Source organism: Bombus affinis, chromosome 6, assembly GCF_024516045.1.
Source record: "Bombus affinis isolate iyBomAffi1 chromosome 6, iyBomAffi1.2, whole genome shotgun sequence".
Lineage (NCBI taxonomy): Eukaryota > Metazoa > Arthropoda > Insecta > Hymenoptera > Apidae > Bombus > Bombus affinis.
In genome coordinates, this window is record NC_066349.1 from 7,685,809 (window position 1) to 7,713,807 (window position 27,999).

The following is a 27,999-nucleotide window of genomic DNA, read 5'->3' on the forward strand; positions in this document are numbered from 1 at the left end:
GAAGTTGGAACTATGTTCGATCGAGGTTGGAAAAGCGACGTGTTGCGGAAATAAAATCTACTGGTAGCGTTTGACGTTTTATGGATGTTGTTCGATAAAATAGTTTGTTACGTGTTGCGAATAATTCTATGAACCCGGCAGATGTAGAATTATAGATATAATTGATAGACAATGTAGGATACGAAATTAAAAGCGTTATTAGTAGAAGCATATTATATTTTTTTCTGATTTGAGAAAGGTATGTATGTGAACGTGAAATTGTAGAACACAAATTAAGATTACGTGTGTAGAATTTTACTAGCAGATTTACATATAGATTCGTTAGGCATACGATATTATGCTTGTACTTGTGTATCGTAGCATGTTTATGTATTTTTTAATAATCGAATATCTTTACTAGGAATACTAGATGTTTTTACGGTTAATCGATACTTTCGCTAAAGTCTTTCTATCCTATTCTATTAGAAGAAATATACCCAATATTTTGCTTAGCTTGATCAAGATTGATGCTAGTACTTTTACTACTTATAACTAATACTTATATAGATAATACCCTTTTAAAATTATTACAATTACTCACAGTAGCAAACATATGAATAGGAAACGTTCGTATAATAAATTTAATTAAATTAATCAATTTCGGTAAAAGTACACAGAATGCATATAATATACAAAATACGAAAAGTAAAATACCTGTCATTGAAAGAATAAAACAAATCTCTATCTAGGTATTTTCGTAATTCTATTCACGAAAACTCATACATATATCCTGTAACTATAAAGAAACTCCAACTTCTCTTTCAACAACCCCTATCCGTAGACCAATGCTCGATATACGTTATATACAATGTACGTTACACCTGCTCTACATTTATCCACAAACAGATCGAGTCCACGTTCACGCAATTAAAATCCGGTTTACCGGACAAAGAGGGTGACGAAAGGAGGAAGGTGTTCCCCATTCGGTTAACAACGAGGCAACGGGGGCGATAAAAACGGGGAACGAAGAAGGAGGACGAAGCTCCGGCAATCGCCTTGGCCGCGCACGAATGGGGCAAGGACGGAGATTTAGTTTCGTCTAACAGGGCAACAATAAATTCGTCGTGCTGTTAATAAATCCCATTGCCGGTGAGACGAGAGATCCCGAAGCCGGTGTACAAAAGCGCGGATGAACGAGAGGATACAGAGGGCGGCCCCTTTGCAGCATTTATTGTAGGAAGCCAGCTTAAGCATTGTTACCTGCTGCTACTGGCATTGTCACTCCCTCTACTATTCCACGTTTTCCTCCTCTAGCGGCTGCACCCTCTGTGTCTCTTTCCTCTTCCTTCGCCATTTTTTCGATTTCGAAATAGTCTGCTCTATTGTCGACGAACTATGTCGAGAAATTTGCTAGGAATAAAGTCACAGGTCGGTTTCGATGGATGCGAGTGTTCGACGTGGCGTGAGAATGTTTAAGATGTTAACTGTATATCGAAGGGTGTTGTCAAACGAAAAACAGTATCGATGATTCTTTGACTTTTCAAGCGTTAGTCATTGATCGTGATTGATTCAATGTTTTTAGGATTCTTGCGGTATTTAGGAGTTTCAAGATGTTTGATGGTTTCGGTGGAAATTAATTAATCGTGAAAAATTTGATTTCTATTTCATATGATGATAATTTCAGCGAGAAATCACGATTTATGTATTCTGTTCCTATAAAGTTTTTTTCTTTTTTATTTGGAAGAATTTTACAATCGATTCTCATTGAGAATTATAAGTAAGTTATTCTGGCTTGGTACTATATCGTGCATAATAGGTGATTATAGTACCTTTGATTCTAGATGCATCTAATGTGTTTCTATAAATTTCAAGGCACTATAAATATAAAAATTATGCAGAATGTTTCAACGTTTGGATTTGAATATGGAGATTGGAAATATAAAACAAAAAGAATTAAACAAAAATTTACAGTTAAGACATTCGCAACTAAGAAGTCTACCATAGTTATATAAACTATTTATCCCTCGATACGTTCAAATATACCAAGTTCTTTCGTTCTAAAAGGTTCCAACGAAACCTACGACGGTGTTTAAGAATTCCATATCGAACGAGTTTTTTTCAAAATCAAACCAGAAACACTAAGAATTAATCGTTGGAACGCGTTCGGGCGTGGTTTCCATGCGAGGACGCCGTTTCATGGACCGACACCTGCCCTCTCGACGTGACACGAATCGCCTTTTCACTCTGTTCAATTTCTCTGAACTACCTGCGTGCGTAGTCTCACCTTCTCCTCGTCCTTTCTTTCTCGAACATCCCCGAGCCACATGTTTTCCACGCGTTTTCGTTCGAGCAACAAAGAGAGCATAGAAGGTGTCAGGTTTCATTGAGAGTTGTTGGTCGAACGAAACGAGTCTATGGGTCGAAACAGCCTAATGGCCTGAAAATCCAAGTCCACGTGCATTCCGGATGCCATCGGTCAGACCGCTGGGCGCCTTTAAGCTTCTCTCACGTTTTTGGCGGGAACCAACGCCATTCAGTCGACCGAGTCGATTATTAACCTCTCGATGGAGCAGAGGTATTTGTATATTCCACAAAAACGTTAAGAGATTGTAGAAACGAGAATGTTTTTCAGTTTACTCAGGCATTGATATTTATATTAATTATATAAAATTATATAAATTAGTTATGTATTAAGTTGTTCGAAAAGTGTCTTTCCTTTACAGACACGTCTTTTACAACGACGCATCTTTATACAAACATAAAACATAATCTGTCGGACGTTGCGATCTTTATCTTGATAAAACGAAATGGATCATACGTAATTCGATAAAATAATGTAAAACGGAAAATATTGCACATCCATTATTTCCTTGTAAAACGAAAGAAACTTTTCGGACGACGTAATATTATATTTATATAAAGTTACAAGAGACTGAAAAAAATTATTAAATCGTCGAATTGAATTTTCTATATTTATCGATCGGACATAATTTATATCGAAAATAATTTATTCCGAGAGGAGTTCACCTAATATATAAGGAAAGTTAGAAATACGCGAAAAAAGTATAAGTCTCTGATTATTATAATAGTAGAGATAGACAAGAATTACAGAACTTTTCAAGATATCGAAAGAATGAAATACCGGCAATCTTTTCTATATTTACCCTATCACAAGAAGAAAGGAAACTTAGATATCTCTAACGTTAATTTACGATCTCGCTATATCGGTCCCGCAAAGTACACGCAGCTTCAAATCGACCCATATGACGAGTAAAATTAGCAATCCCACGAGCGAACGAGTCGACCGATCCTCCCAGCAAATAAGATTAGAAAAGCGAAAAAATAGGAGGAAGAGAAAAAAGATCGACGCAGGGGTCGAGGCGGGGAGCCACAAAGAGCCGCTGCAAAAGAGAAGACTTTACCGGGTCGTTGCACGCTTTTCCGCAAGGATCGAAGCAGATAAGAGATCTACGAGAATATAACCTACCCTTTGTGGCGAGTCGAGCGACCGTGCTCCTGCTTATGCTCCCGTCCCACGATTTAAAGTTACACGTACGCGCGAAACGTATGTACGCGCCGGATAATCCGATCGCGAGCCCATTGTTGCGGATCGGCTCGACGCCCACCGTTCTCCGCGCAAAACTTTACCGAGCACGTCTCGCTTTCTCTCTGTCTCAACCATCTCTTTTCTCCTCTTTTCCTCGCGGTTTAATCGGTAGCCATCCGCTCCCGGGGTTAACATTCAAAGTTTTTCGATCGTAATCCCGTTACTTCCGCGGATGTGAGCTCGGTCGATTCGCGATACGTCGTTTCGAACGTTATTCTCGAGGGTAAATTAAGCGTGAATGGTATTTCTCTGCGATGGAATCTCGAAGATTCTGTCCTTTTTTAAAGTTAAAATATCCTATCTATCATTGTAGCTATCATTGAAACTGAAGAATCTAAAATGTTACTTTATTTGTGCCATCTTTGCTTTTCCTCGTTTACAACTTTACGTAGAAGATAGAAGAGTATGAGGAACTTTAGATATTTTGACATATCTTAAAACATATGAAAAAGTACTAGACATTTTAACTAATGCGGGCAGAGTTTATCATATAAATATAAAAAATATAGAATATAGTATAAAGTATAACTGGACAGAAAGATATAGCAATTATTACGCGATACAATAACCACCCTCTTTTACCAAGCTACTCACGTTCAAACCGAAATAGCTCTCAAAAACCAATCTCCATTTCATCCCAACTACCACAAGAACCTCTCTCAATCTACCCTCTCTTCGGAACACTTCACGAAAAACTTCTTACCAGGACTCTCCTTCAACCAGCCTCCCCATAGCTTCGAATTACTAGAAGAACCAATACATATCCCTATTCCGAAAGAATAATGGATCAGAGTGTACTATGCCCGTATAGAACGTTCCTTTTCCTAAGCGATCTTCCTAATCTGGAAGATGGGCCGATAACGTCAGTCAATTGGCGATCGACTGACTCGGTTTGACTCTCACCCCGCCCTTCTTTCTCGCTCGTGCACAACCCTCGCCGCTTCCTCTTTTGTGGGAAAAAATGTAGCCAAACAATCGGATAGCAGACGGCCTGTTCATTGTGCCGGGACTAAATGACAGTAGAGAAGATCCTTCAGAGCGTAGAGCGCCGCGATGCGGATCTCTCGGTGGCTTCGACTTCCTTTCTTCGAGCGTAATGAGATGTCCCGAGATGCGTCGTGCAACACACACACGTATACGTGGTACAGTATATACGTAAATGCGTTGTACTGCACACACGTTCAAACACACGCATACAACCCACCACATATACATAGTATGGTGTATATGTAAATGCGTCTTGCACTCACGTTCAAACACACACGCGTACGACGCACCACGTATACGTAGCTGTGTTTATGTGCGTGTCTACGTGTGTATAGGCGCGTACGCGTGTATAGAATACAGAGAGACGTTACATAGGTGGGATAGAAATACAGAAGCACCCTCTGAATCGGATTTTCCTCCGATGCAGGGGAAAAAAATAGGAGATGTACGTGGACGGTAAACGCGGTGAAAGCGCCGCCGGGACGTTTTGTTGTCGTGCACCGGTTCGCGTTCTACGGTTTTCCGCGTTCGGCGTCACATCGACTAGGATAGGCCGGGGAAAAGCGCGGAGAAGCAGCCTTGGTCCGAAACACCATTTGCTGCCTGCCATTTGCATTTTCGTTCGCTTCGCCGTAGAAGCGAAATAAGAGGAAGGGAGAGAGAGATATAGTGTACCGGGCTTGGATATTTTCGGAATCGGCATTGTGCGTGGAAAAAAATTGGCATTTTCAATTCGGAGCGCAGCCACTCTTGTTATATTTATTTTTAGCGTTCCCCACTGAAACGCAACCGATTCGTTGCAGCAGATTTTCAGAGCATGTTTTAGCAAGATCGTCCTGTTCCACCGATCATTCAGAAATCTTGTGGGATCTGCTTGATTGCTGGAATTTTTGTGAATTTGGATAAATTAATGAGAACGTGGAAGATTGGCTGGATAAAAGTATTTAGAACGTTATTCGAGTAAAGAAAATGAAGTTTTTATTTATCGAGAGTAAGAAGAGGGTGGAAAATGGTAATTTCTAATGTTTAATGGCTCGAAGATATTATTCTTTATTTTTACGAAGACTACAATCAACATATATGTAAATATAAATCACACAATGAAGATACAATAGTTCGTCAATCTATGATCGATCGAATGGAACAAGGAGCTCTGAAATATAATTACGATATAATAAAAAACAATTATAAATGGTCATAATATGATGGACTATAATTGCAATTACATTCCTGTACGTCTGTTGGATCATTTCTTAAGCAAATTACAATTTCATCCGTTTAAATCTTTACGAGATCAGCATCGCTTAAATTTACCTTGATAAAACACCATCGTCGTACTGTATCTAATTTTTCTATAAAACCTAAATCTCTCAAATCGTTTCGAGGAATATCGGTCGCTACATTCGAATACAAAAGAAATTCGCGCTTGAATTTTTCTGTCATTTCCATCTTGTCGCGAAATGAGCATTATCACGATTCTCGAGAGATATCCTCTTCGACTCTAGCAACTGGACAAAGAATACGCGAACAGGAGCAAGGAGCCGCGAGAAACCAGAACGAAAAGGTGGCTAGAAATAGCCGCGACGATTCGATAATATCGTAAGCGGATCTTGTCGGATACGAGCTTAATTTCGCTCGAGAATCCGGATCGTCGAAAGTCTGTAGCCGCACAAAAAGGACGGACACACCACGACCGACGTTTTACGTATTACGTAGCCGAGTGACCGACGAAGAGAAGCCATCCCACGAGTCCCGAATTCGGCTTATCCGGGATTTCTTTCTTGGTTCGCGCGTGTTCGCCTTTCGACGATACATCTGCACAGGAACAGATGTGAATTTCCCTATCTTCCAGAACTAACGACGCATAGAGTGCTATTATTTGAGGACATTATATCTTTTCTCCTCGGTTGTTTGACAATCAGTTCAAAAGCATGGAGAGCAACCGCAAAGAAGTATTTGCACATACAGTGATAAGGGAAAGTTACGAATTGACACACTATGGATTTTACGAATTTTGTACTAAAACTTGTTTACTATACTCGTATTTATTCTATGGTACATACGTATTATATTTATTCGTTGCTCTTATTAAAATAATTATCTACTTCGTAGAATGAAGATATCCTCTTATATTCTTTATTTTATAATCTTCCTTTCGGCCGCCGCTGTACCCTTATTTTCCTCTGAAGCATTCCTTTTGTCAGATTTTACATTTCGACCTGCTCCAACTAACCATTCGATACAACAGTACAAGTGTATTTCAGCGCACACAGTGAGGTTTTTCGACCGAAAATTCGATGGACTGGGTACTGGATGGATGCCGTATAGCGCGGCATACACAAATGTGGAATTCTTCTCGAGTAGGCAGCACACGTCAGCGCCGTAAGGTGTCACAACTCGTGGAGGTGGGCGCGAAGGGGGTCGAAAGAAAGGAAGCCCGACGACAACGTGAAAAGAGAGAGCGAGAAAGGAGGTTATAAGGAAGGGATGGAGGAAGAATCGAAGAGAAGAGAGACGAGAATTTATCCACGAACGTCGCCTCCGTGCAACCCGCGATTTATTTGCCTGGGCTAAAAGCTTGAGAGCCGTCGTGTATTCCGCGCTGGGAATACCAACCGGCGGTGTATTCTGTATTCGTGTCGTCGTATTCTCATCCATCAATTCCACGTATCACGAAAGAGTGCGGCCGACGACGAGGAAGAAGAGAGGCTACGCTGGCTGGTGCGCGGCTGCAGGGGCGGGAGAGTCGAAGATTTTTTTCCTCATTGTTGGCGTGGTTGTCGTCGTCGTCGCCGCCATTCGTCTGGTTTATTCGCCGTTGCATTGTGTTTCTCGCGGATGCAAGCACGGCCCTTTTCTTCGCGCACCGTGCCGCGAAAATAGGTGAACTTGCCTCCCTCTCTCTCTTCTTTCTTCGTCTTCCCGCCCCTCGGCAAGCTCTTCCTCGACCGCCTCCTGCTTTCACCAAGCTCGTCGAAACGCGACATCGAGGAAAATGGAACCGATAAGAGGAAAGATCCTTGCTTAGACCCAGGCTGTGCTCGTTAACCCGTTAAAAATCAGATTTTTATTTGACTCTCTGATAAATGGAAGTGGTAATGCGTTATTGGCTTATTGGACTGAATTAAAAGGATGCGTGAATTTTTGCAAACTTATAGGTTCTTGAAGATCGGTATTTCAACTTCAAAATGTAATGTAGGATTGAAATAATCTGTACAGTATTCTCTCCGTAGATCACAGAAACCTTTAAATAAACGTCTTTGATACATAATCCATCAGACTAAGCAAACTATACCCGTGCGTTTTCATTGGAAACGGATGAGACCACACTGTAGCAACCATTGTATCGAACACAAAGTAATCGGGCAATAAACAGAAGCAAAAATATACATTGAATCCGCAATGGTCTCGGTAAACAACGATCTCGTTCACCGAAACCACGGAATATTCTCATAACCCTTCGAATTCTTTTCAATACTCCTCAAAACCGGCCAGCTAAATCTCTCTTACCAATTCAACATTCAACATTTTACCTAAACATAACAACGTACTTCTAAACTCTGAAAAGACAGGGTATCATCCCTATCATCAACCCATTTTCAATTCTGTCGCGAAAAAGAAGAGAAAAAGAACCAAAAACGAACCGATGCTCGTTCGTTGGAAAACCAGCAACCATTATGCGGAATTAATCGAACAGACTGCGAAGAATGGCGACAGCTTCTCTTCCGGTTGATCGACTCGCTTTAACGACGCCTCTTGTCCGATATAATGGCGAAGAAAAACATGCGAACCTCCGTCCCTTGACTACCGGGAAGCGGATAGAACCTTTTGTAGGTGCAAATTCGCATGTAAGTAGGTGACAGAACGATCCCAACGGATCCAGGGCTACCGTCGGACGGCCCTTTTAAAGGGTTTAAGCGCAAGCATTAGCCGGTCATTAGCCCTCCTGTTCGCCTTTGTTTCAGCTTAATGCGTACATGCCACCGCTTCCGGGATTTGTCGCTTGACTGTTATTAATTATTTGAAGCGGGTCATGATCCCTGGAACACCTGTAGGCCACGAACGAACCGGGCCACACAATCGCCTTTGAAGGGACAATCGAGTGATTTTCGACGAACAATACGACGCGGATGTTCGGACTTTCGTGTTACATTGCGTCAATGTCCGAGTCCCGTGGCTGAAGACGATCCTGAACGACGTACAGTGAAACTAAGGAAGGTTTCATCATTCAGACTTTAGTCACGTTCCAGCATGAGGTTACTTGAAACTTAAGAGCGAAACTCTTATAAGTTTGCTTAAGAATTTCATGGATCTATAGAAATATCTGTTTAGTTTTGGAAACTCAAATGATATTTTTGTAAAATGTACGAATAATGACATTATTTTTCATTCTGATCGTTTCGATACAAGCTTTACCTATGATTTGTTTGTCGGTAGTTCTAGTCTTGAATGGTTCGAAAGCCAAACTCGTTAGTCCAAGTTTTCAACTGGATCATCACATTAACTTGTGTAATTAGTAAAATGTAGTATTGTTAAAAGGAAAGAAACTGTGAGAATCTCAAGCATCATACAGTAGCCAAAGCCATAGTTCTTAAACGTTAACCCCAATCCTCCACTATCCTATTAAACCAATATTTTCATCCTAATTCCCAAGCGACAAGATTCCTCGAATCTCGATCATCATTCCCTTCTTTCTACTGTGTTGTCTGTAAAAGGCAGAGAAGCGGCACATTTTTATTAAATCGTCAGAGGCAAGTTATTCATTTGTCGGAAAGGAGCAAAAGGAAGAAACAAACGAGCCACCGGGCGAGCAATACAGCAAAAAGGACGGCACGCTGCGCGTCGACAATTCACCGTAGCCTTTTGGACGAGCTAAGTTTTACCAGCGGCCGTCTATTGTCACCATTGTGCTTATCTCTCACGTCACCTGCTGTTCTGCCAAAGAGAAAGACAATACCGTAAAAGGCAAGGCTAGCTTCCCAGTACCAGCACCGATCCTAAGATTAGCCGGCGATGAAACCAAAGCTGGAATCTTGTTCCGCGGGTAGTTACTTCCGGTTAGGCAGGCCTAGCAGTCCGTTTCATCTTCTTAACCTCAGTGTTCGAAGCTTCCCTAATGAAATTTCTCTCGTTTTCGTTAAACATTGCCTCTCCCTCCAACGACCAGTTCTGCTTAAAGAAATGATACGAGGGATCGGAGCCGTGCCTGCTGCAAGGCCTGGTGGCCGTCTTTTGTCCTCGCAGTGGGCTGTCGTTTACAATCCGACTTAACACCGCAAAACTGCAGAATTCGCTCGAGACAATGTGACAGTTGTTCCCACCTACGGATCGTTTCGACAATTGATGGAGCTTTCGAGGGACACGCTCGATGATCCTTAGACACGACTGGTGGCTTAAAGATGTTGGAGGTATTTTGGCTGGTGGTCTATTGCTTATTCCATGTTCGGAATAAAAAGAATACTTGGCAGTTGTATTGTTGAATGTTCTTGTCTCCGTTCTTAATAAATGGAGTTGACATTGTAGGAAGAAGAGAAAGTTTTACTCGAGTAAACGAGATACAGATGAGCTATGGTATTCTTGGTATTTCTGGGTCTAGTTTTAAGGAAACTGACGCGTTCTAAGTGGGAATAATAGGGGATAATTGATATGTTTGCCCGGAGCAGACAGGTTGCGATTTGTAACAGGTTTGACATCGAACGTAACTTCCTGTGGCTTATAGTGTGAAACGTGTATCTAACGGTTCTTCCATATTTAATAACCACGGTTCGTTTAACGTGTATTTATTGAATAATTTTTGTGCTATCCTTCCTATAGGTCTAAATTTACTTTCTACAATATTCTAAATTAGATATATCCAAAATCATTCATCAATCTTAAAGCGAGGAAAATACCTTCTCTTATCCAATCTTCGTCAACGATCTCTCCTCTCCACTAAGAAAAATCTATCTATTTACACATATAATAACGCAGAATCTGTCTATAATTTATTAGATCTCCGAAAAGTTTTTTTCGTTTTATAAGGAAATAATGGGTGCACAACATTTTCCGTTTTATATTATTTTATCGAATTACGTATGATTCATTTTGTTCTATCAAAATAAAGATCACAACGTTCGATAGATTAGCTTTCATGTTTGTATAAGGATGTATTGTTATAAAAGACGTGTCTCTAAGAGAAAGACACTTTTCGCATAACCTAATAATTATAGTATATTTCAAATATACGTTCGTTATGTACAATATAATATACAAATTCATCTCTCGCAAATTTCACATATATATCAATTTTCAAAGATGTTCGTCGACCTTAAGGCAACGAAATCACGTCGATTTTTATTTCCATCGAACACTTTCTCACCAAGAATCCTTATCGTGATTAAATTACGTTCTTCAACCGTACCATTAATAAGATCCATCCACTGCAATGATCACGAACGATCATCCGTCGACAAGTTGAATTTCAGTGGAGCGCGGACAATTTGGAGAGGCTGCGGTCTGGCGCGATTTGCCCGAAAGTTATTATCGCCTCTCGTCGTATCGGCGTGTACAGCGTGAGATTTACACTTGGGGCGTTATTCAACGATGGTGGATCCCGAAGGGAAAGGTCCCTGATTCACAGCCGAGACCCCTCCGGTTTCTCGAGGGTGGTGGCCCCTCTCGAAACAAAACATATTGTCCGAATTTAATTGTGGATGGGGTGCATTAGATATTCATACGTTACATGTTCCACGACGCGTACAACAATATCGGCGCGACCCTGAACCGTGCACGGGGAGTCAGCACGTGCTACGCCGCAGAGGGGAAATAAATCTTCCTCGTGATAAACACTGGCGCGAATCACCAGTCTCTTCATCCTCGTGATTTTGCCTCGATTGTTTAGCAGGATATTAGGATTTTTTCAATTGATTCCATCCTAAGAGCGGGTAATAGGATGCTTGTTAAAAGGTTTTAGGAGGCGGGTATGTCGCGCGAGAATCATTAATAACTATTCGTTAATTTTGTAGGAAAATAGTAGGATTTTTTGGATCAGTCATTCGTGATGTGTTGGATAGTAGAGTTGGATTTGAGAAATGTTTATCGAAGTTATTTATAAAAAAGGAATGTAACGAGAATGGGATGTTCATCGTTCTCTTTCGAAATACAAAAGTAAGTATCTTTGAAACGTTTTATTGCATCTTTATATATTAATATGTAACTTTAGTAGTATTTTGTAAGTCGATGAAGAACTATCCTTAAACATAAAAGGATTCTATTTTGTGTTTTCCAACGAAAGAAACATTAGTTCGAAGCAGACACGGTTTAGAATAAAATCATTCGTAGAATATCAGAAAGTTCAATTTTCCAAGAAATTTATCGAACGTTTTCTATACGTGACTCGGTCGTTTCTAAAGAAGAAAAAAAGCAGAAATGAAATTCGCTTGTTCAGCGGGCTCAATTATATTCTCGCATAATGTTGTTCCTAACAACGAACCGTGCAACAATTTTCCACGGAAATTACGGGCAAATTATGTTTTACACGCGAAAAGAGTCGAACGAGCACGCTGTTGCTCCTACAAAACTGTTCATTGGCTGAGTCACGCGACTCATCGCGTTTAATGCGGCGAAATCCGCGATGAACTCGTTCCCGGATCGAATATAATTTCTGTTTACGAGATCGCTCGGATCATCGAGTTGAACGAACGTCGATCGTACAGAAAATGACCAGTGTCGATGAAATTATCAGATTAGCGAGCAGAATGGGGTCTCGAAACACGTTGGTCCCCTCTTTTCGTCGCTTCTCACCCTCTCGCGCCACTTGGGAATAAACAAGAGGCGATCGATGGACGCGAGGGATGGCGGAATCGAGTGTCTATAGAGAAAACGGACGGTCTATAAATTCTTTTGTAATCGACGCCACTTCGCGCCGTCAGTTAGGAACCTTTTCACCGCTATGTGGAAACGATGAAATCGCTTGATTGTGCCTGCCTGTCACGAGGACGATCTGGCCATTCGTTACTTCATTGCGGATCTCGTTTGAGATCTTCGAATTGACCAGCTTTTATTCGAAACCTTCTGTGCTTGTTAAAAATATTATCTTAAATACCGACCATGGAGTAATTAAATGTATATCGCAAATTATTAGTCGCGTCAATTAATCAATTTTCTTTCTATATCTAATCTGAATGTAAAATCTCGAAACAAACAACCATCCTACATATCATTTCGACGTGAAATCGCGTGTCACATACGTATTCCCAAAATATGTGACGTAATAACAGTCTCAACAAAATTAAACGCACAGGTTTCATTGGTAAGGATGTCGTATCGATGTAAGTAATATTTCTGTCTATATTTCACCTAAAAGTTACACACTCTCGAAGCAACCACCCCGAATTTACCGATTTACGCGCGAAAGCACGTATCTACCCTTCATCACGCGGGCCAAATATTCCCTTGCGACAGAAATAACAGCCACGGAAGAATTAATCGCACGTCGCAGATTCTCGATTCGTAAACTTGTCATACAGGTAATTTTCTATTGATACTTCACGTAAGAGCTACAGATTCTAAAAACAATCACCCTAAATGCTATTTTCCCTCGAAACCGCGAGCTCATTCTTCGTAACACGTGCCAAATACCGGAGTTTCCGCGAACTATCGCCACTCGTGGCTCACCTATCGACATCGTCCCGGTGCGCACCGGGGGTGAAGTGCGTGGAAACCCCCCGCTATCCGGCCGTTTAAAAGAGCAAAACGCCATAAGCTACCATTTTGTAGGAGAGTGTGCCGCCTCGTAGATCGAAGTATAATGTCCTCCCCTTTAGTCGAAGCGAGAGAAACACAGCTAAGAGAGGAAAGAGCCACTTATATACAGGGCTGTCGCCAGAACGAGGTCTACCGGGCCAACCAAGGGGGTGGTGGGGCTGGTGTTGCTAAGAGAGGGAGAGAAACACGGTGAGTGGTATCGAAGAGAGAAGTCACCTTCTTATTTCTATTCTCAGCAGCGTTCTTTCGAATTCGACTTGGCAATACCAACGGCCACCATCTCGAAATCGTCCCACCTTCTTCCACGATGTCCCCACCACGCATGGGCTGGATCGGTTGGTACCCGTGGTCGGTGCTCGTGGAGGTGGTGGCGGTAGCTACTTTACCTGACTCCACGTTCTAACTCGCCCCTCGATTTCTCCTCCCTCCCTCCCTCTCTCTCTCTCTCTTTTCCAACGTGTCTCGGTCTTCCTACGAGTTTCTTTCTCTGTTTCTTGCAAAGGTTTGACCCACCCATCCCTCAGGACGCTACACGGAGCATTACGCGGTCATAAACAGGTCGGACTCCATTATTACGTAGATCAAAAATTATTGTTGAAACGTTTAGTGCGCGATACTTACAGGTGAGATTTGGTGGAAGATTTTATGCGTTAGGTAGTTTAAACGTTCTTGATACGCGAGTAGCTCCACGTCTTGATGTTTATGTCTATTTTCTTCGATTTGTTTGATTTTTACGAGGGAAGTTAGATAAATACGTAAGATTATTTCCTGAGCTGTGGCGAAATCGAATACGAAGTACATATCGATCTACTCTGAATGTCGTATTCTGAAATAACCCATTGCTACAAATGGAACAAATCTCTGTTTCCTTCTCCTCGTTTCTATAGTTCTATTCGCGAAAGCTAATTCCTTGAACTACGCTCGTAGAAAAATGTCAACTCTCTTAAACATTCGTGCTCTCCTAACAACCCTATCACCTCTAACCGAAAAGCATCAACTTCCCAAACCCCAATTCCCCGGCCTTACCACAAACTTCACCCCTACAAAAAAACATCTACTCCATAGTAGCCAAAATTTTTGTAGAAAAAGACGGGTGACCAGCGGTTTGGGAAAGAAATTTCGCGTGGCTGTTGCGAGGTCCTGGAAAGAAAGGCGAGAAACAAGGAGAACGCGACAGGGTGAGTCGCCGAGGTAAACGAGGAGAGAAAATTGAAGTCGCGGAAGAGGAGTGCGAAGTAGCTGATGGGGGGGACGATGGATGAACGCAGGACGGTTCGTTATCGACGACCTCGAAGGTTTCGACCAATCGAAGGGCTCAGCGATACCACGATCATCTTTTTTGGACCGCCCATAGTCTCGTGCCATTGGTTACTGCGCTGTTTCGCGTTTGAACCTCGATGGTGGGGAAAGACTGGCGCGCGGAGTTCGTGGATCGTCGGCAAGAGTCGAGACGTGCGTGCACATTCCCAAAACTATCGTCCGCGGAGGCAGATTGAGCGTCGTGCACGTCGTGATCGTCCTCGTGCGTCGTTACCGAACGCGACTAGCCGCCTCTCGAACACGGTTCCCGTGTATTTTACGCGACCGACGCTTGCTCACGCTTGTTTTGTTCGCGAAGGATGTCGTTGGACTGTGTCCAGTGTCGCGACGCGGATATCTGATCGGTAAACGGGAAGGAAAAGTGTTGAACCGTGTAGCATAGTGATATTGAGACTCGAGTGGATGGCCTGACATGACAGTGTAGTGACTTACTTTTGCTTGTTTGTTGTTGATTTCCGTTGCTGATATATTTCCTTTGGAAACTAGACGAGACGAGAGTCTCAACCACGGCAGCAAAATTGAGCTGGACTTGCACCAACGGGCCGCCGGCCACTTTATGAGGTGAGTTCCTTCTTACAAAGTGATTATATCGTACGTTTGACGAGAGTGTAAGAATGATCGGAGCATCGTAAAGGGAGTTTATAAGTTCGTTTGAATTTGAATATTGTGGCATATCGACAGTGATACCGGTTTCAGTCGGAATTACGATTGAAGTGCGGATTGAAAATTTGCGAATAGAAGGAATTTATTAAATACGAGGATAAATGTATAGATGGTTTCTTCTATCGTAACGAATTAATTAATTTTCAATAGGTACTTATTACCAACTGAAGTCTGTGTTTTAAATCCTTATCAAAGATTATTATCAAACCAGATTACAGAATTATTCTAATGTCACAATTACAATATGAATCTTCCCCAATCTTCGTTTAAATATAATTTCCATTGCGTTGACTCAGAACGTTTACTCAAGGTAACATACAAAGCAAACAACATTGATGATCAATATTCGAACACGCAAATACAAGCTGTATCTCTTAACACGCGCGACGAGCTTGAAAAATATCTCCAGCGAAGTGAACGATAAGAACGAACCGAATAAACTGTGCCATGTAAACAATCTGTTTGTCAATAGAATCACCTTTGCCTGCCACATATTCAAATATCCGACGGCTATCGTGGCTCTCAATACGCTCGAAACCATTTTACCCTCCATTAGAATTTAAATCGACTTTTCCGCGATAATTTTCACCCGTTTCTATCCCAAGTATCCGCGAGAGGCCACTTCGTAAATGCACTTCCGTTTTTACGCGATGAAGACGGAGCCGGCTCGAGGCAATAAATCGCCGCGTGCACACTATCGTTGTCCGTTGCCTAAACATTCAATTAGCACTTCCTAATCCCCCGTCGCAGCTTGTCAACAGCCATTACTTCCAGCATCTTCTCTCTCTTCGTTGAACCACCCCGGAGTACCCTTGGGGCCTCTCTACAGCAGCCACGCTGCTTCGTTTCACCCCCGTTTCTCGCCACACCCCCCTACCGCCGAACGTCTCTCTAACCAACGTATCTATTAATCCGGCCTGAATGACACTCGAGGGTGGCCCCGGACCCGAGGGTGATTCTAACCCTACAAAATCGTAACTACCGCCCCCGGGGTTAACTCCCTCAACCACTACAGGTTTTTTTTTTTTTCTTAATGAATGCTCAAGGAGATCCGCGTAATTGTGTTAGTTCGAGAGGAGAGAACACGTTAAGGGAAAATGAGAGAGAGAAAGAGAGATTTTGATGCCGACTGTAAGAGGGTTTTGGTAAGGAAAGAGAGAAAAGGATAAGAGGGAGAACACACACCCTGAACGAAGGGTGACATTTAGGGTAAAAAGACGGGAGGAGAGGCAACAACGCGGCGAGATTGGTTAATGGCTTTGATACGAGAAAAGGATAAGATTAATTTGCTTATGAATCAAAGAGCAAACGAATAAGCAATTACCGGGACCGTGAGGAGTGGCTGCACGAGTGCCCTCGCTTGCTTCTTCTGCGTGTCGCTGGCGCACAATTAAAATCCACGAATACCGTTGGAATCCGTGTACGTAGGGCTTCATGTATGCATGTGTTTGTCTTTGGTGCGGTTGGTTTTACTTTCTGAAGTTGTTATACCTGTAACGAGTGTAAATTCTATTGTGTTTAGGTAATTGTATTAGCTAGCAGTTTATCGGTTTGACCGATCGTGCACTCGTACAATGTAATAGAATAACGAAGAATATAAAAGGTTATTACGAATGGAAGGGTATATCTAGTGGGATGATTGACGATACTTGTGATTACTTTTAATAACTTTCATTTGATATGGACGTAATTATTATTGAGATGTTCCTTAATTGAGATATTTCCTGTATGGAAACCCATTGGTCTGTGGTATATTTTCTAGTGGAGTAAGTAGTTGAATCATTATGAAATTTGTTTTGTAAATATAAAAAGTACAGAATTCTTTTACGGCAATTATAATTATCAGATCAATTGTAACTAATATTAAAATCTAATACTAAAGCTTCCGTCGCAATTCATTCAGTTCGTCGTAATTTTATCTAATAGGACCTTCTTCCAAGAAACTCCTCGGTATACATATAATTTCTATTGTTTCTTAAACCTTTTATGCGAAGGAACATTGTTTTTCTTTCGCATACTGTTCCTTTTTGGAATTTTTGTTTCGCGACCGGTTGTGAAAGGTGGATGTTTGTGAGTTTGGTCAAGTAACTTGTTGCGTCGGGATGAATGAAACGATGATTGATGTAACGAGTCTGTCAATTTGGAAGGTTATTCAGCACTTTCTTAATGAGTTTAATCTCCTTCTGACAGGTTGCGACGTTAGGATTCGCGGCTCCTTAGTGCCGGTAAAAAGAAAATTGTCAGTGAGTCATTTGAAAGATTGTTTGCTACTCTCGTGGCGATACTAATTTCGCTGATAGCTCGTACAATTCGAAATTTATGTCCAACGACACAAAAAAAGAGAAAAAAGGAAGAATGAGTACAGGGTAGTAAATTGCATCAGAGAAGACTGATATGTTCATCGTTCAAAATTACATTACACGCCGTGTGTTATTCAAATAATTTTACAAACTTCGTAACGTTAGAAAGTTGCACTCAGATTAAATTTAACGCGCAAAAAGGCAGTATTTATGCTTTCTTCGTTACCGTTTTAAAACTACCTCGCGTTTTTAATCATTTCTTCAAAACGAGTTTTGAGTAATCTCTCGACACAAACCACATGAAACGTATTCAAAAGAAATCCTCAAATTTATCCGAATAGCAAAAAGGACAACTTCTCGGTCCTTTTAAACCACGTCCCACTTCAAACCATTTTATTCATTTCAAAAATACCACCAATTTATTTCAAATTTCAAACGAGTTTATCGCAAACTTTGTAACATTCAAAAGAAACACTCAAATTACTGTTATTCTATAACATCAAATGTTTTAAAGAAACACTTTCTCCCATTAACTATCAAACCTCTCTAATTTGTACATTCTATTCTATTCTAATCTGTTTATACGTTCATAAACATCGCTAATTTCAAATCACTTCGACCGAGACATCAGCAATTGTCTTCTCAAACCAAATTTCATCTGACTTTATAAATAACTCATAAACGCCACAACATTCAAATCATCGATGTTTACTAACGTTAAACACTCATACATCCAGGACAATAGCTTCTCCCATTAATCCTTTTCAAAGTATCATTGACTTCAAACTTCAACTAATCTGCAATTTTATCGTAAATTCCACGACGTCTAACAAATTTCCTAAACTCATTCGAACGTCCAGAGAAACAACTTCACCCGATAAATCTTCTAAACTGCTCCTCATCATTCGTCGTTTGAAACTTTCCTGTAATACTACAAATTTACTCTTGAATCCAAATTCCTAGCAACTATCGCTCTCCATAAACCATACTCATCAAACAAACCATCTCTAGGAACCATCTTCCCACCAAAGATGTGTCCTAAACAACTCAGTGAGAGACTCTAAATGACCGAAATGACGTCGTGCAGATCGTAAATCACCGAGACTAGCCAAGGTTCGTCCCCGACGGTGCACGTTCGCGTCCTTTCGAGACAATAGACACGCAGTGTCACGCACTTGTATGTTTCTGTGTGTGTGTGTGTGTTTGTGTGTGTACATAGAAACAGAAACGTGGAGGAGTTCCTGGAGGTCTGGTCGGTCAGTTGGACTGTTGGTTGTCGTGGCTGTTTTCGCGTGGGCGTGTCCCCCTATTAACGTGGTCGCTGGGCTTACTAATTGGTGGCTGCGTTTAATTACAGAGCCGGCGGCAACATGTGCGACGGCTCGTTCACTGACACCCTGCGCGGTATGCAGGGCATGTCGAGTACGTCGCCACCCGGTGGAGCGGGGGTCGGCCCCATGGGGGTTGGCCTCGGCAGCCCCCTTGGGCCGACCGCGAAGAAGGCGCAGGTGGAACACATTAAGAGGCCGATGAACGCATTCATGGTATGGTCACGATTACAACGACGGAAGATCGCGCAGGAGAACCCGAAGATGCACAACTCAGAGATATCCAAGAGGCTTGGTGAGTGCAGAAATTTTATATTCTAATTTTTTCTACGAGTCGTTACGGGTTGTAAAACTTCCGTTCGTGACTGTTAGGACACCTGCTAATTTTATAAGAAATTTAGTATTTTTGATTTGAATTATGTAAGCAATGGTTAATTGATTGGAATCACGTATTCGTTTCGAGTTGAAAAATATATACTTTGAAAGATTTCGGAGAAGAAATGGATAATTTACAAATTAGAAAATTCAGTGAAGTCTGTGAAAGTTTTCGTCTGATTTGTGGAATCGTGTATAGAAAACACGACGGGATCAAACAAAGTTCTATCAGATTACAGATATAGCTTTCTTATCAAATATACGAATTTCTCGTTCCAAGAAAAATATTCCTGCGATCTGGAATAATTCGAGCAAATTCGTGTCGACGTAAGCATATATCATGATTCTCATTATGCGAAAACCAACTGCTATATGTATACGAACCCCTTACCTCTGTCTCGCGAGTGCAATTAGCGAAACTGAAGGTGCCGCTGTGTAAAAAGACATTCAAAAACTACCACCTCTTTTACTCCAAAAAAAAAAAAAAGAAAAGGAAGAAAAACTTCGAATAAGAACTTGAATAAAAATCGGACAACCAAACAACTGTCTATTATTGCAACATACTCGCATTCTAAAGTCTAAACGATCAAACTATATTGTAATTTCTTCAGGACATATACACACATATATATATTTACAGTTTTCACCAAACACAAGGCCGCGAGAACGACATCTTCAGCATTCGTTCCTTTGAAAATCGGTTGATCGCGGTCGGTTCGGCGGAGTCTCGACACACGCTCGAATTATTCGTTGCTGACGGTACAGAGAGAAAATGCGAGAGAGGGACAGAGAAGGATAAGCGGAGGATGGAGGGCGGCGAAGCTGTGAGGGAAAAGAAAAGGAGATAAAGACGAACGGGGACGAAGGTATTCCGGTTGGTATTTCCGTTAAATACCCGGGAATCGACAAAGCCTGTTCCCGCAGCTACCCCTCGAAGCTTCTTTATCCGTCATTTTCTTCCTCGCCTTGGATCTTCTACCCCCGGTTTCTCTCCGGCGTTCCCCCGGCGACGACGAATAAGGGAAGTGCCTGCTCCTCGGCAAAAATGATGCGCGCACGCTCGAACCACCTCCCTCTGCCGCGGGATTCCACCCTCTCCGTTTTCTCTACCTCTCTCTTTATCCTCTTCCTCGACCATTTCGAGTCTCCTCTCTCTTTTTCTCCTTCCGTCCCTCACTCCCACCCCCCCTTTTCTCTTCTCCGGCTTACACCCTTTGTCGAAGCGACACTTTTTCGTCGCTCTTTTACCGCCATATCCCTGGCACCGCGCGCATTTCTACTTGATATACAACTCTCTGCTACCCTGTACTCGTCGCCCCTCCACCCGCCAGTTCCTCGTAGCTGGCTTGTCGGAGCATTTGCAAATTTCATCCTACAACCACCCTCTTGTACCCTTCTACCTCCGTTTCCACGACCCTGCGTCTCCTTCTTCGGCCCGGCTTGTCCTCTTTCCACTGTACCATTCACTTTTCCTCCTTCTTCTCTTCGTATGCCGTACTAGAAGTCGACAAAAGATTCGAGGAACCGATGTACTCCGCGGAGGGAAAGGCTGCGGTTCGGTCGCTGGAATCTCGCGTGGAATGTTGCCGTGATCCACTTTCCTCCTCCAGCTTTCTTGCGGTTTCCGGGGAAAATGTTAACTCGCGAGCTGACTCGCTGACGCCTCAGGGGTGCAGCGATTTCGACGATTCATGACGCGAATGTATGTCGCGGATGAGTGGAATTTCGATCGTGGTGCGAAGGAGATTGTTCCCCAGCTAAATTTTTTACCACTTTTGAGAAGATCCGACTGTTTTTAAATTTATCTACCGTCGAGGTTAAACGCAGTTCTCGCCGTTCGATGGTCAGAAATTTGGAACCAGTTTTTACAATTTTATCTGGGTATATTTTTAATTCTGTAGACAGATTTGAGAAACGGAGAAGACATTAATTCTTTCCGCTCGTAAATTTCATAGTGCGTTCTTTGATATTCTCTTAAGGTTCTCTATATGCAGATAGGTTTAATCGAATCATTTACTAATTAATAATGTGGCGTTTGTCCAAGTTTCGAATTTATCAAATTAACAAAATTCTCTACTATAATAAAAATTATTGTAATTTGTAATTACATTGTTTATTTATTGCGTGACAAGCAAATTTTCCATTTACAAAACACTCTATTCTACGCCACAATTGAGTAAATCGATTGGTGTAATACAAAGCGAAAAATAAGGGATGCAACGAGGAGACGCGCGAAGTGGTCAGTTATTTACTCGTTGCCATAAGCGCGTTCGAACGCGAAAGCTGTGCCGCAGTTGACCAACCGTTTAGGTGGCTGCGGCTTGCAACGGAGTGCAAACTTTTTAGTTGCCCAACTAACTAGTTGAATGCACACGCGGTTTCACACACATACACACACACACGCGCGCTCTCTCTCTCTCTCTCTTTCCCTCTATTCTCGAACCAACTGAACAGTTAACCAACTAAAAGTTGATGGTGTTTGCCAAGCCTGAGCAAACGCGCGTGCTCGTCCAACGCCTGGAAATAGCTTCTAAATGGAAATTTCGATTCGAGATAAAAATCAACTTTCTTGCTCAGCAGCAAGATTCGATATGGGATTTTATCGTTGCGTTAGATTATCGTCAATTTTCTTGTGGATTATGAAATAAGAGTCTTATTACTTGCAACCGTTGCTACAAATATAAGTTGGGAAAGATTAAATTTGTTTGAAAGACGTTTTTGAAAGTTTGTGGATACCGATAGAGACAGCTCTTTGTAGATGTAAGAGACAGCTATATGTAAATGTTGAAACTCGGAATGATGAAACTTATGAATACAAACATGAATTTATGTACAAAGATGCAGAATGTCTATGTGTTAGAACAGCAATCACATCATTTAATAGTATACAAAACACTTTCCTCTAGATCGTTGTTAGTAAATATCTTTTGAATCTAATAATATTTAATAACTAGAATGATTCGTGAATGATAAATCAAGTAGGAATTTTACGCTAGAACTACCGATAATTAACACGAAGCTATTTTTACTAAAACCAATCAAAACGACTGGTCTTTAAAAAATACGTAATAGAATATTTTTATATTTGTTGATTTCTTACTTTCTTACAGAAGGAATCCCATATTATGTAATACATTTTTGGTATTATCAATACATCTGGAGTTATGATCCAGACGTTTCGGCTGGTGTGGTATTTCTAGTGTTAGCATCTAGCGATCTAGCGATCGGTCCGCAATTTTCTTGATAACTAATATCATCACATTGAATGAAAAAAAAATTAAAAAATTTGAAAAAATTTTAAAATTAAAAATTTGAAAAACGTGTGGGAAGTTGTACAAAATGAGGAAACTGATTAATCGAGCCCTTTTACACTTTGACAAGTGCCAATCATTTTGACTGGTATTGGTATAAGTAGCTTTGATACGAAATTATTTTGAGTTTGAATATATAAAAAACAAAATATAATTTATTATATTATTTTTTTAGTTATCGTTGCGGAAGTCATTACATCATTGCGGTAGAAAATATAACATGAAGTAGGAATTTTAAAATAAAATTGTAATACCAGCCAATTTGACTGGTGTGGTAGTTCTAGTGTTAAAAATGCAAACATATAGAAAATGTATAACGCCGAAACATCGATCTATTCAATTTAATTGAATCTATTCATATTGCAATATGCTTCAGCAAACAAAAAAATTTAAAATATGACTTCTCGCTATTTATCATAATAATATCGTCACAGTTATTATTCGATTTCAATTAGAAGAGGACCAAAGTAAAGCAAGATTTAAAACACCAAATAATCGTCCCATAAACGCTGCTTCAAACTATCAACATTCCCCAAACGGACGGATTTAATCAAATCCTAGGACTCGCGACGAAACGCCATCCGCATCTCCGCGAAGAACCAATGAAACGCGACGTTCGTGATTAACGTAACGAACAAGCTGTCGCGTTTTCTCATGCTCGCGCGAAACGTTTCGCGCGATGTACACGCAATTACGATCACATCTGCGCAGCGTGTAGACGTTCGATGAAACGTCATCGACAGACAACGTCGGTTTTACGACGTCGATTAGCGGATGAACGTCCGCGTTTATCTTCCAGCCGTTCAACCGGACACGTACTCGCGATTCTCCAGCGAAAACTATGGCGGAAGTGAGATTGAGCCCTGTATCGAACACGTGAATCCAACTGGGAGAAGCTAATCTGGTTATTGGACGTTCCTGTAACCCGCTGTTCCTCCACCAAAACTTTTCCATCCTTTCTCTGTCTGTTCGGACCATGTCCTTTTTCTATTCGATGGGAGATTCTACTTTGGTTCAAGTAAGTTAGAAAGGGATAGCGTGGAAGGGGTTGGTTCTTCGATCGTATTTGCTGAGAGGCGAGTTAGGGTGGATGTTAATTGAATGAGAATCGATTAGACCCACCGGGGATGGCGATGGGAAGTTTCTTAAGGGTTTCGTACTCTGATTAGGGATGGAGTGTGTGGTGTCAAGGAAATTGAAATGGATATTTTGTATCGATTAAATGAACTGAAAAATTTTTTGAAAGTTTTTTTTTTTTTTAAATTTATACCATCAAGAAGCAGTGGCGATGAAAATTTTCTCAAACATTTGGTGTTCTAATATGGCATTAAAAAGATTAAAATGAATATTTTATCTTAGGATATTGAATTTCAAGATCTTGTCACGTAAATTATATCGACAGGGAATGGCGATTCCTCGAGTGTTTCGAGTTTTATTTAGTGACAGAGAATATTAAGAAAATTAAAGTAGATATTGGTTATTCGATTTTAAGATCTTTCAATTCTTAAGTAAATTCTTCAGAAAGAAAAGTACAAAACAATCATCATGTAAATTCTATTGCACAAATTCCACGAAACTGTCTACAGTATCGTATCCTGAACGAGTAAAGTAATTCACGGGACGTGATCGTCCCATTCGTAGCAGACTCAATTACTCAGAGGTGATCACCGAGCGAGTCTCCACTCGTGCCTGCATCGATCGTCGTAATTCCCCTTCTCGTCTCCTCCGGTTGTTCCTCTTCTCTTCCTCTTTAAAATACCCCGGTCCGTATTGTCGTTGCATAAAAACGTGACGAGAACGCGCCACGCAACTCGCACAATACGCGAAACGCATTTTCACGTGCTGGTGCACGTCGAAAACGAAGACGAAGAACTTGGAGGAAAGAGATGGTCGGCGAGAGGAAAGTTGGACACAAGGGGAGGGGGCGAGAAGGAAAATTGACAAAGAGGTGGTGGATGTAGATACGTGCAAACACGAAAACAGGGAGATTGTGAAACACATGGTCGGTGAAGATAGAAAGAGAGGGCGAGGAAAGGGGTTGGGAAGAGGAGACTTGAGAAGGCAGGAGCAAAGCTTTCATCGTAATGAAGTATTTCTGCCGGTTCCCGTAGCCTCTATTTTTCTCTTTTGCTATCTACCTAGCTCTCTTATTCTTTTCTCTCTCTCTTTCTCGTTTCTCTTCGTCCTTCGAGTTCTTTGACGTGCGTTAAAGAAACGACTTGGTTTTGCGCACTCATCGACGTTGAAGCGAGCCAAGCAGAAGAGAGGGACAGTCAGAGAGGTAGAATATTCATCCTCTCCCGCGCTTGGCGAAGGACAACCCTATTTAACCCTTGAAGGCCGTGGAACGAGCGTTTTCTACGCTTCCCTCCGGCGAGCGCCGATCCCTTACCCTTCGCCGCCGAGGAATCCACTGACGAGCTCAAATTGCTTCGGCATTTTGCGGCTTATCTGGTTAAACGGGGAAAATGGGGGCTTCTTTACTTTGTTTCATATTTTTTTTCGTTTTATCTTCGCAATGTGGATGGTAACTGGAGAAAAATTGAGGTTTGCTTCGGGGGATGAAATCAACGCGCGATAATGAACAGAGTTTGAGAAGAAATTGAGAATCTTTTAATGTTTCTGTCATAAGGTTTTCACAAATAGCTCTGTATTAACTTTATTCGTGTATCTTTGAATCTATTCTAATTTCCTTTTGGAGATGTTCGATATGATTTCGATAATGTTCACTTAACACCGTATTAACGTTTACTTCAGCTGCTAAAAGAAAATCATGAAACAAGGGGTTAAATTCTATTCTGCGTCAACTATTCTGTTACGTAATTCCTACTCGTTTTGACTATGAACAATACAACAGACATACAACACGAACTTCCTGTACCTACCTACAATTCCCTTTTACACGAAAATTTACAAGACCTTGGAGAGAGATACGCGTGTATAACGAAAGGGCCACGAAAACTCTATTTCTCAAAGGCGAGGCACCGTAATCCCCAGGAAAGTGGACGTAATCGTGTCTAGGACATACACAGAGATAGAGAGAAAGCTTGTACAGGATTCGCGAAGAAAACAATTCGCGGAGGACCCCGACACTGCGATCCTATAGAATCGTGAGAACAATGCCGCCCTTGCGACAAAGGAGGGAGCACAAAACGCCTGCACACAGGTACACGCGCCGCTACTCTCCCGTTCTTTCCTCCCTCTATCTAGCCCTCCGTCTCCGCGTGATTAAAAATGATCGTCCCCAAGCAAGCTTAAAGCTCTCGAGGCTGAAAGCTCGACTTCTACTCTCTCTCTCTCTCTCTCTCTCTCTCTCTCTCTCTCTCTCTCTCTCTCTCTGTCGCTACTCGAACCGAATATACGCATCTCCGCGAATGATTTCGCGTGGATCTTCCGCGTCCGACAAGAATCTTCCTCTTAGCAGTGAGAAATTTTGTGGACAGGTTGTACGTTGATGTGAAATGCAGGTAGTGGGAGATTCGATAGGTAATTTGTAGACTCGGAAATTTGTTTGAAATTCGGTGAAAATTTGATTTTACAGAGACTAGGAATCTGCTTGCAGTAAAAGAAAGAACTATAGATAAATAAAGATATTAAAGGAAAGAGGAAAGTGCAGAATCCCAAACGAGGAATTTGAAAGTTAAAGGAACCATTTCTAGCGATATCAGAGGAAAGAATTGCACTGATAAAGGAAAGAGACGTGTAAACGAACCAGACCAGAAGCTACAACGATCAAAATGCAACAGAAGAACATCAAAGAAGGAATAGGAACGGGGCTAATGCAGTGAAACTTAAGAAAGTTGTATGCATGATCATCGGGAATAATGAAAAGAGACACGCTATAAAAGAAAAACCGACGGAAGAGTGAAATTTCCACAAGATGAAGAATGTTCTAAGAACATATGCTATTATTAAGTCGATCTTTGAAAATTTCCAATCTAAAACCATGTCAAGATATATGCGATAATATACATACATGAATTATACGCGAATATTAGTCAAGTAAACTGTTCAATAAAAAAAAAAAAAAAAAAATATCGCAATTCACCTAATAAAAGGGTTTTTCATAAAGTTGCGCTGTCGACGAAAATAATGTGATTACGCTACTCGCACCATGAAAAACCCAGAGAACAATTAAATCTCGTTACATCTGGAATTTCCCTTTCAAATAAGAAATCACATCACCTGGCACAGCTATAATCTGAATTTTTCCCTCGTAAAATACGCAACGTTTGCTTCGCACAATACCGTTCGCGCGTCACACGTCTAGAGTCGCATATTTGCCAACGGAAGACGGGCAATTTGTTGGAATTAGATTCTTTGTACGACGAAAAAGAAGCGCCTTGTTGCACGGATAATAACGCGGCCTATTAATCTACAATGTGTACGGCTCATTAATACGTCCAGCAGTCTTCCACGTCGAATAATAGATCGTTAAGGTCGATAAACAGACCATTGTTTCTCGTCGACGACCACGTGGACCTACCATTGAGATAACGTTGCTCCAGGCGTTAATTTATACGGTGCAACATTTCTGACGTGGATCACGCATAAATTACTTTGACTTCGAAACAGGGAGAGCAGAAGATGATCGTTGAAATAAAGAACAAGGTTGCAAAATACAAATAACGTTTTCTATATTTGTTTTGTTTTTTTCTTTTTTATTTGTATAATTGGTCGATTTTACAGCTGTATTGTTGGGTATCATTAACATGTTAATTGTCAACAGACGTCAATGGAGGCCAATATTGCCGGAATTAATTAAGGTGTTTAAATTAGAGAAAGAACCGTTATTCGTCAAATTTATGTTTACATACTTTTATTGCAGTGATGATGTAAAGTATTGAATTAACTATAAAGCGTTTGAACAGTGTTAACAAGACATTATATTTGCAGTCACCCACAAAAGCTTTTGTACGCTGCGTGAAAAGCTTATTTTTCTTCAAGTAGGACGTTGCAAGATTTCACTGAAGATATACAAATGTTTCGAAATATCTTTTCAATTGTAAGAAACATTCTGTTCCAGAAAATTAACGCACGTTCGCGTCTCGATATTTTTTATCGCGAAATAAGTTTGTTCCTCCTAGGCGCGACGTCGCGTCTCCGCGCAGACAGGAAATGCAGGAAACGTTTTCCAATTTCCACGTTTCATCGTCGGGAACAGGCTCCTACGTAGAATGGCTCTGTGGATCGATCGACAATGCAGCAACTGCTCTGCCAACGAGCTTTGCACCCCCTGTTTTTTCACTCGTTGGAGGTACTACTCGTGAGAAATATTCTTTTAAGAGGTCACTGTCTTTTGCGAAAAGATTCGCGACATTTACATCGAGAACGAAAGAGCCGTGTTCCTCTGTGTAGAATTTTCTTTTTCGAAACGTTTTTTC

General features: G+C 41.3%; 2 protein-coding genes across 3 annotated transcripts in view; one reads left to right on the forward strand and one right to left on the reverse strand.

Annotated features, from left to right (window-relative positions):
- The window catches only part of LOC126917944 (A-kinase anchor protein 17A), a 201,638-nt gene that overhangs the window by 159,577 nt on the left and 14,062 nt on the right, over positions 1 to 27,999 (reverse strand). The gene's annotated exons all lie outside the window — the stretch shown is intronic.
- Positions 1 to 27,999, forward strand: part of LOC126917951 (transcription factor Sox-19b-like) — a 131,927-nt gene that overhangs the window by 83,946 nt on the left and 19,982 nt on the right. For both annotated transcript variants that reach the window (XM_050725435.1, XM_050725434.1), the window contains 2 exons: positions 14,402 to 15,199; positions 18,959 to 19,224. In XM_050725435.1, the coding sequence (XP_050581392.1) occupies positions 15,195 to 15,199; positions 18,959 to 19,224 (271 nt within the window). In that variant the 5' untranslated portion in view covers positions 14,402 to 15,194. The remainder of the gene's footprint in view (positions 1 to 14,401; positions 15,200 to 18,958; positions 19,225 to 27,999) is intronic.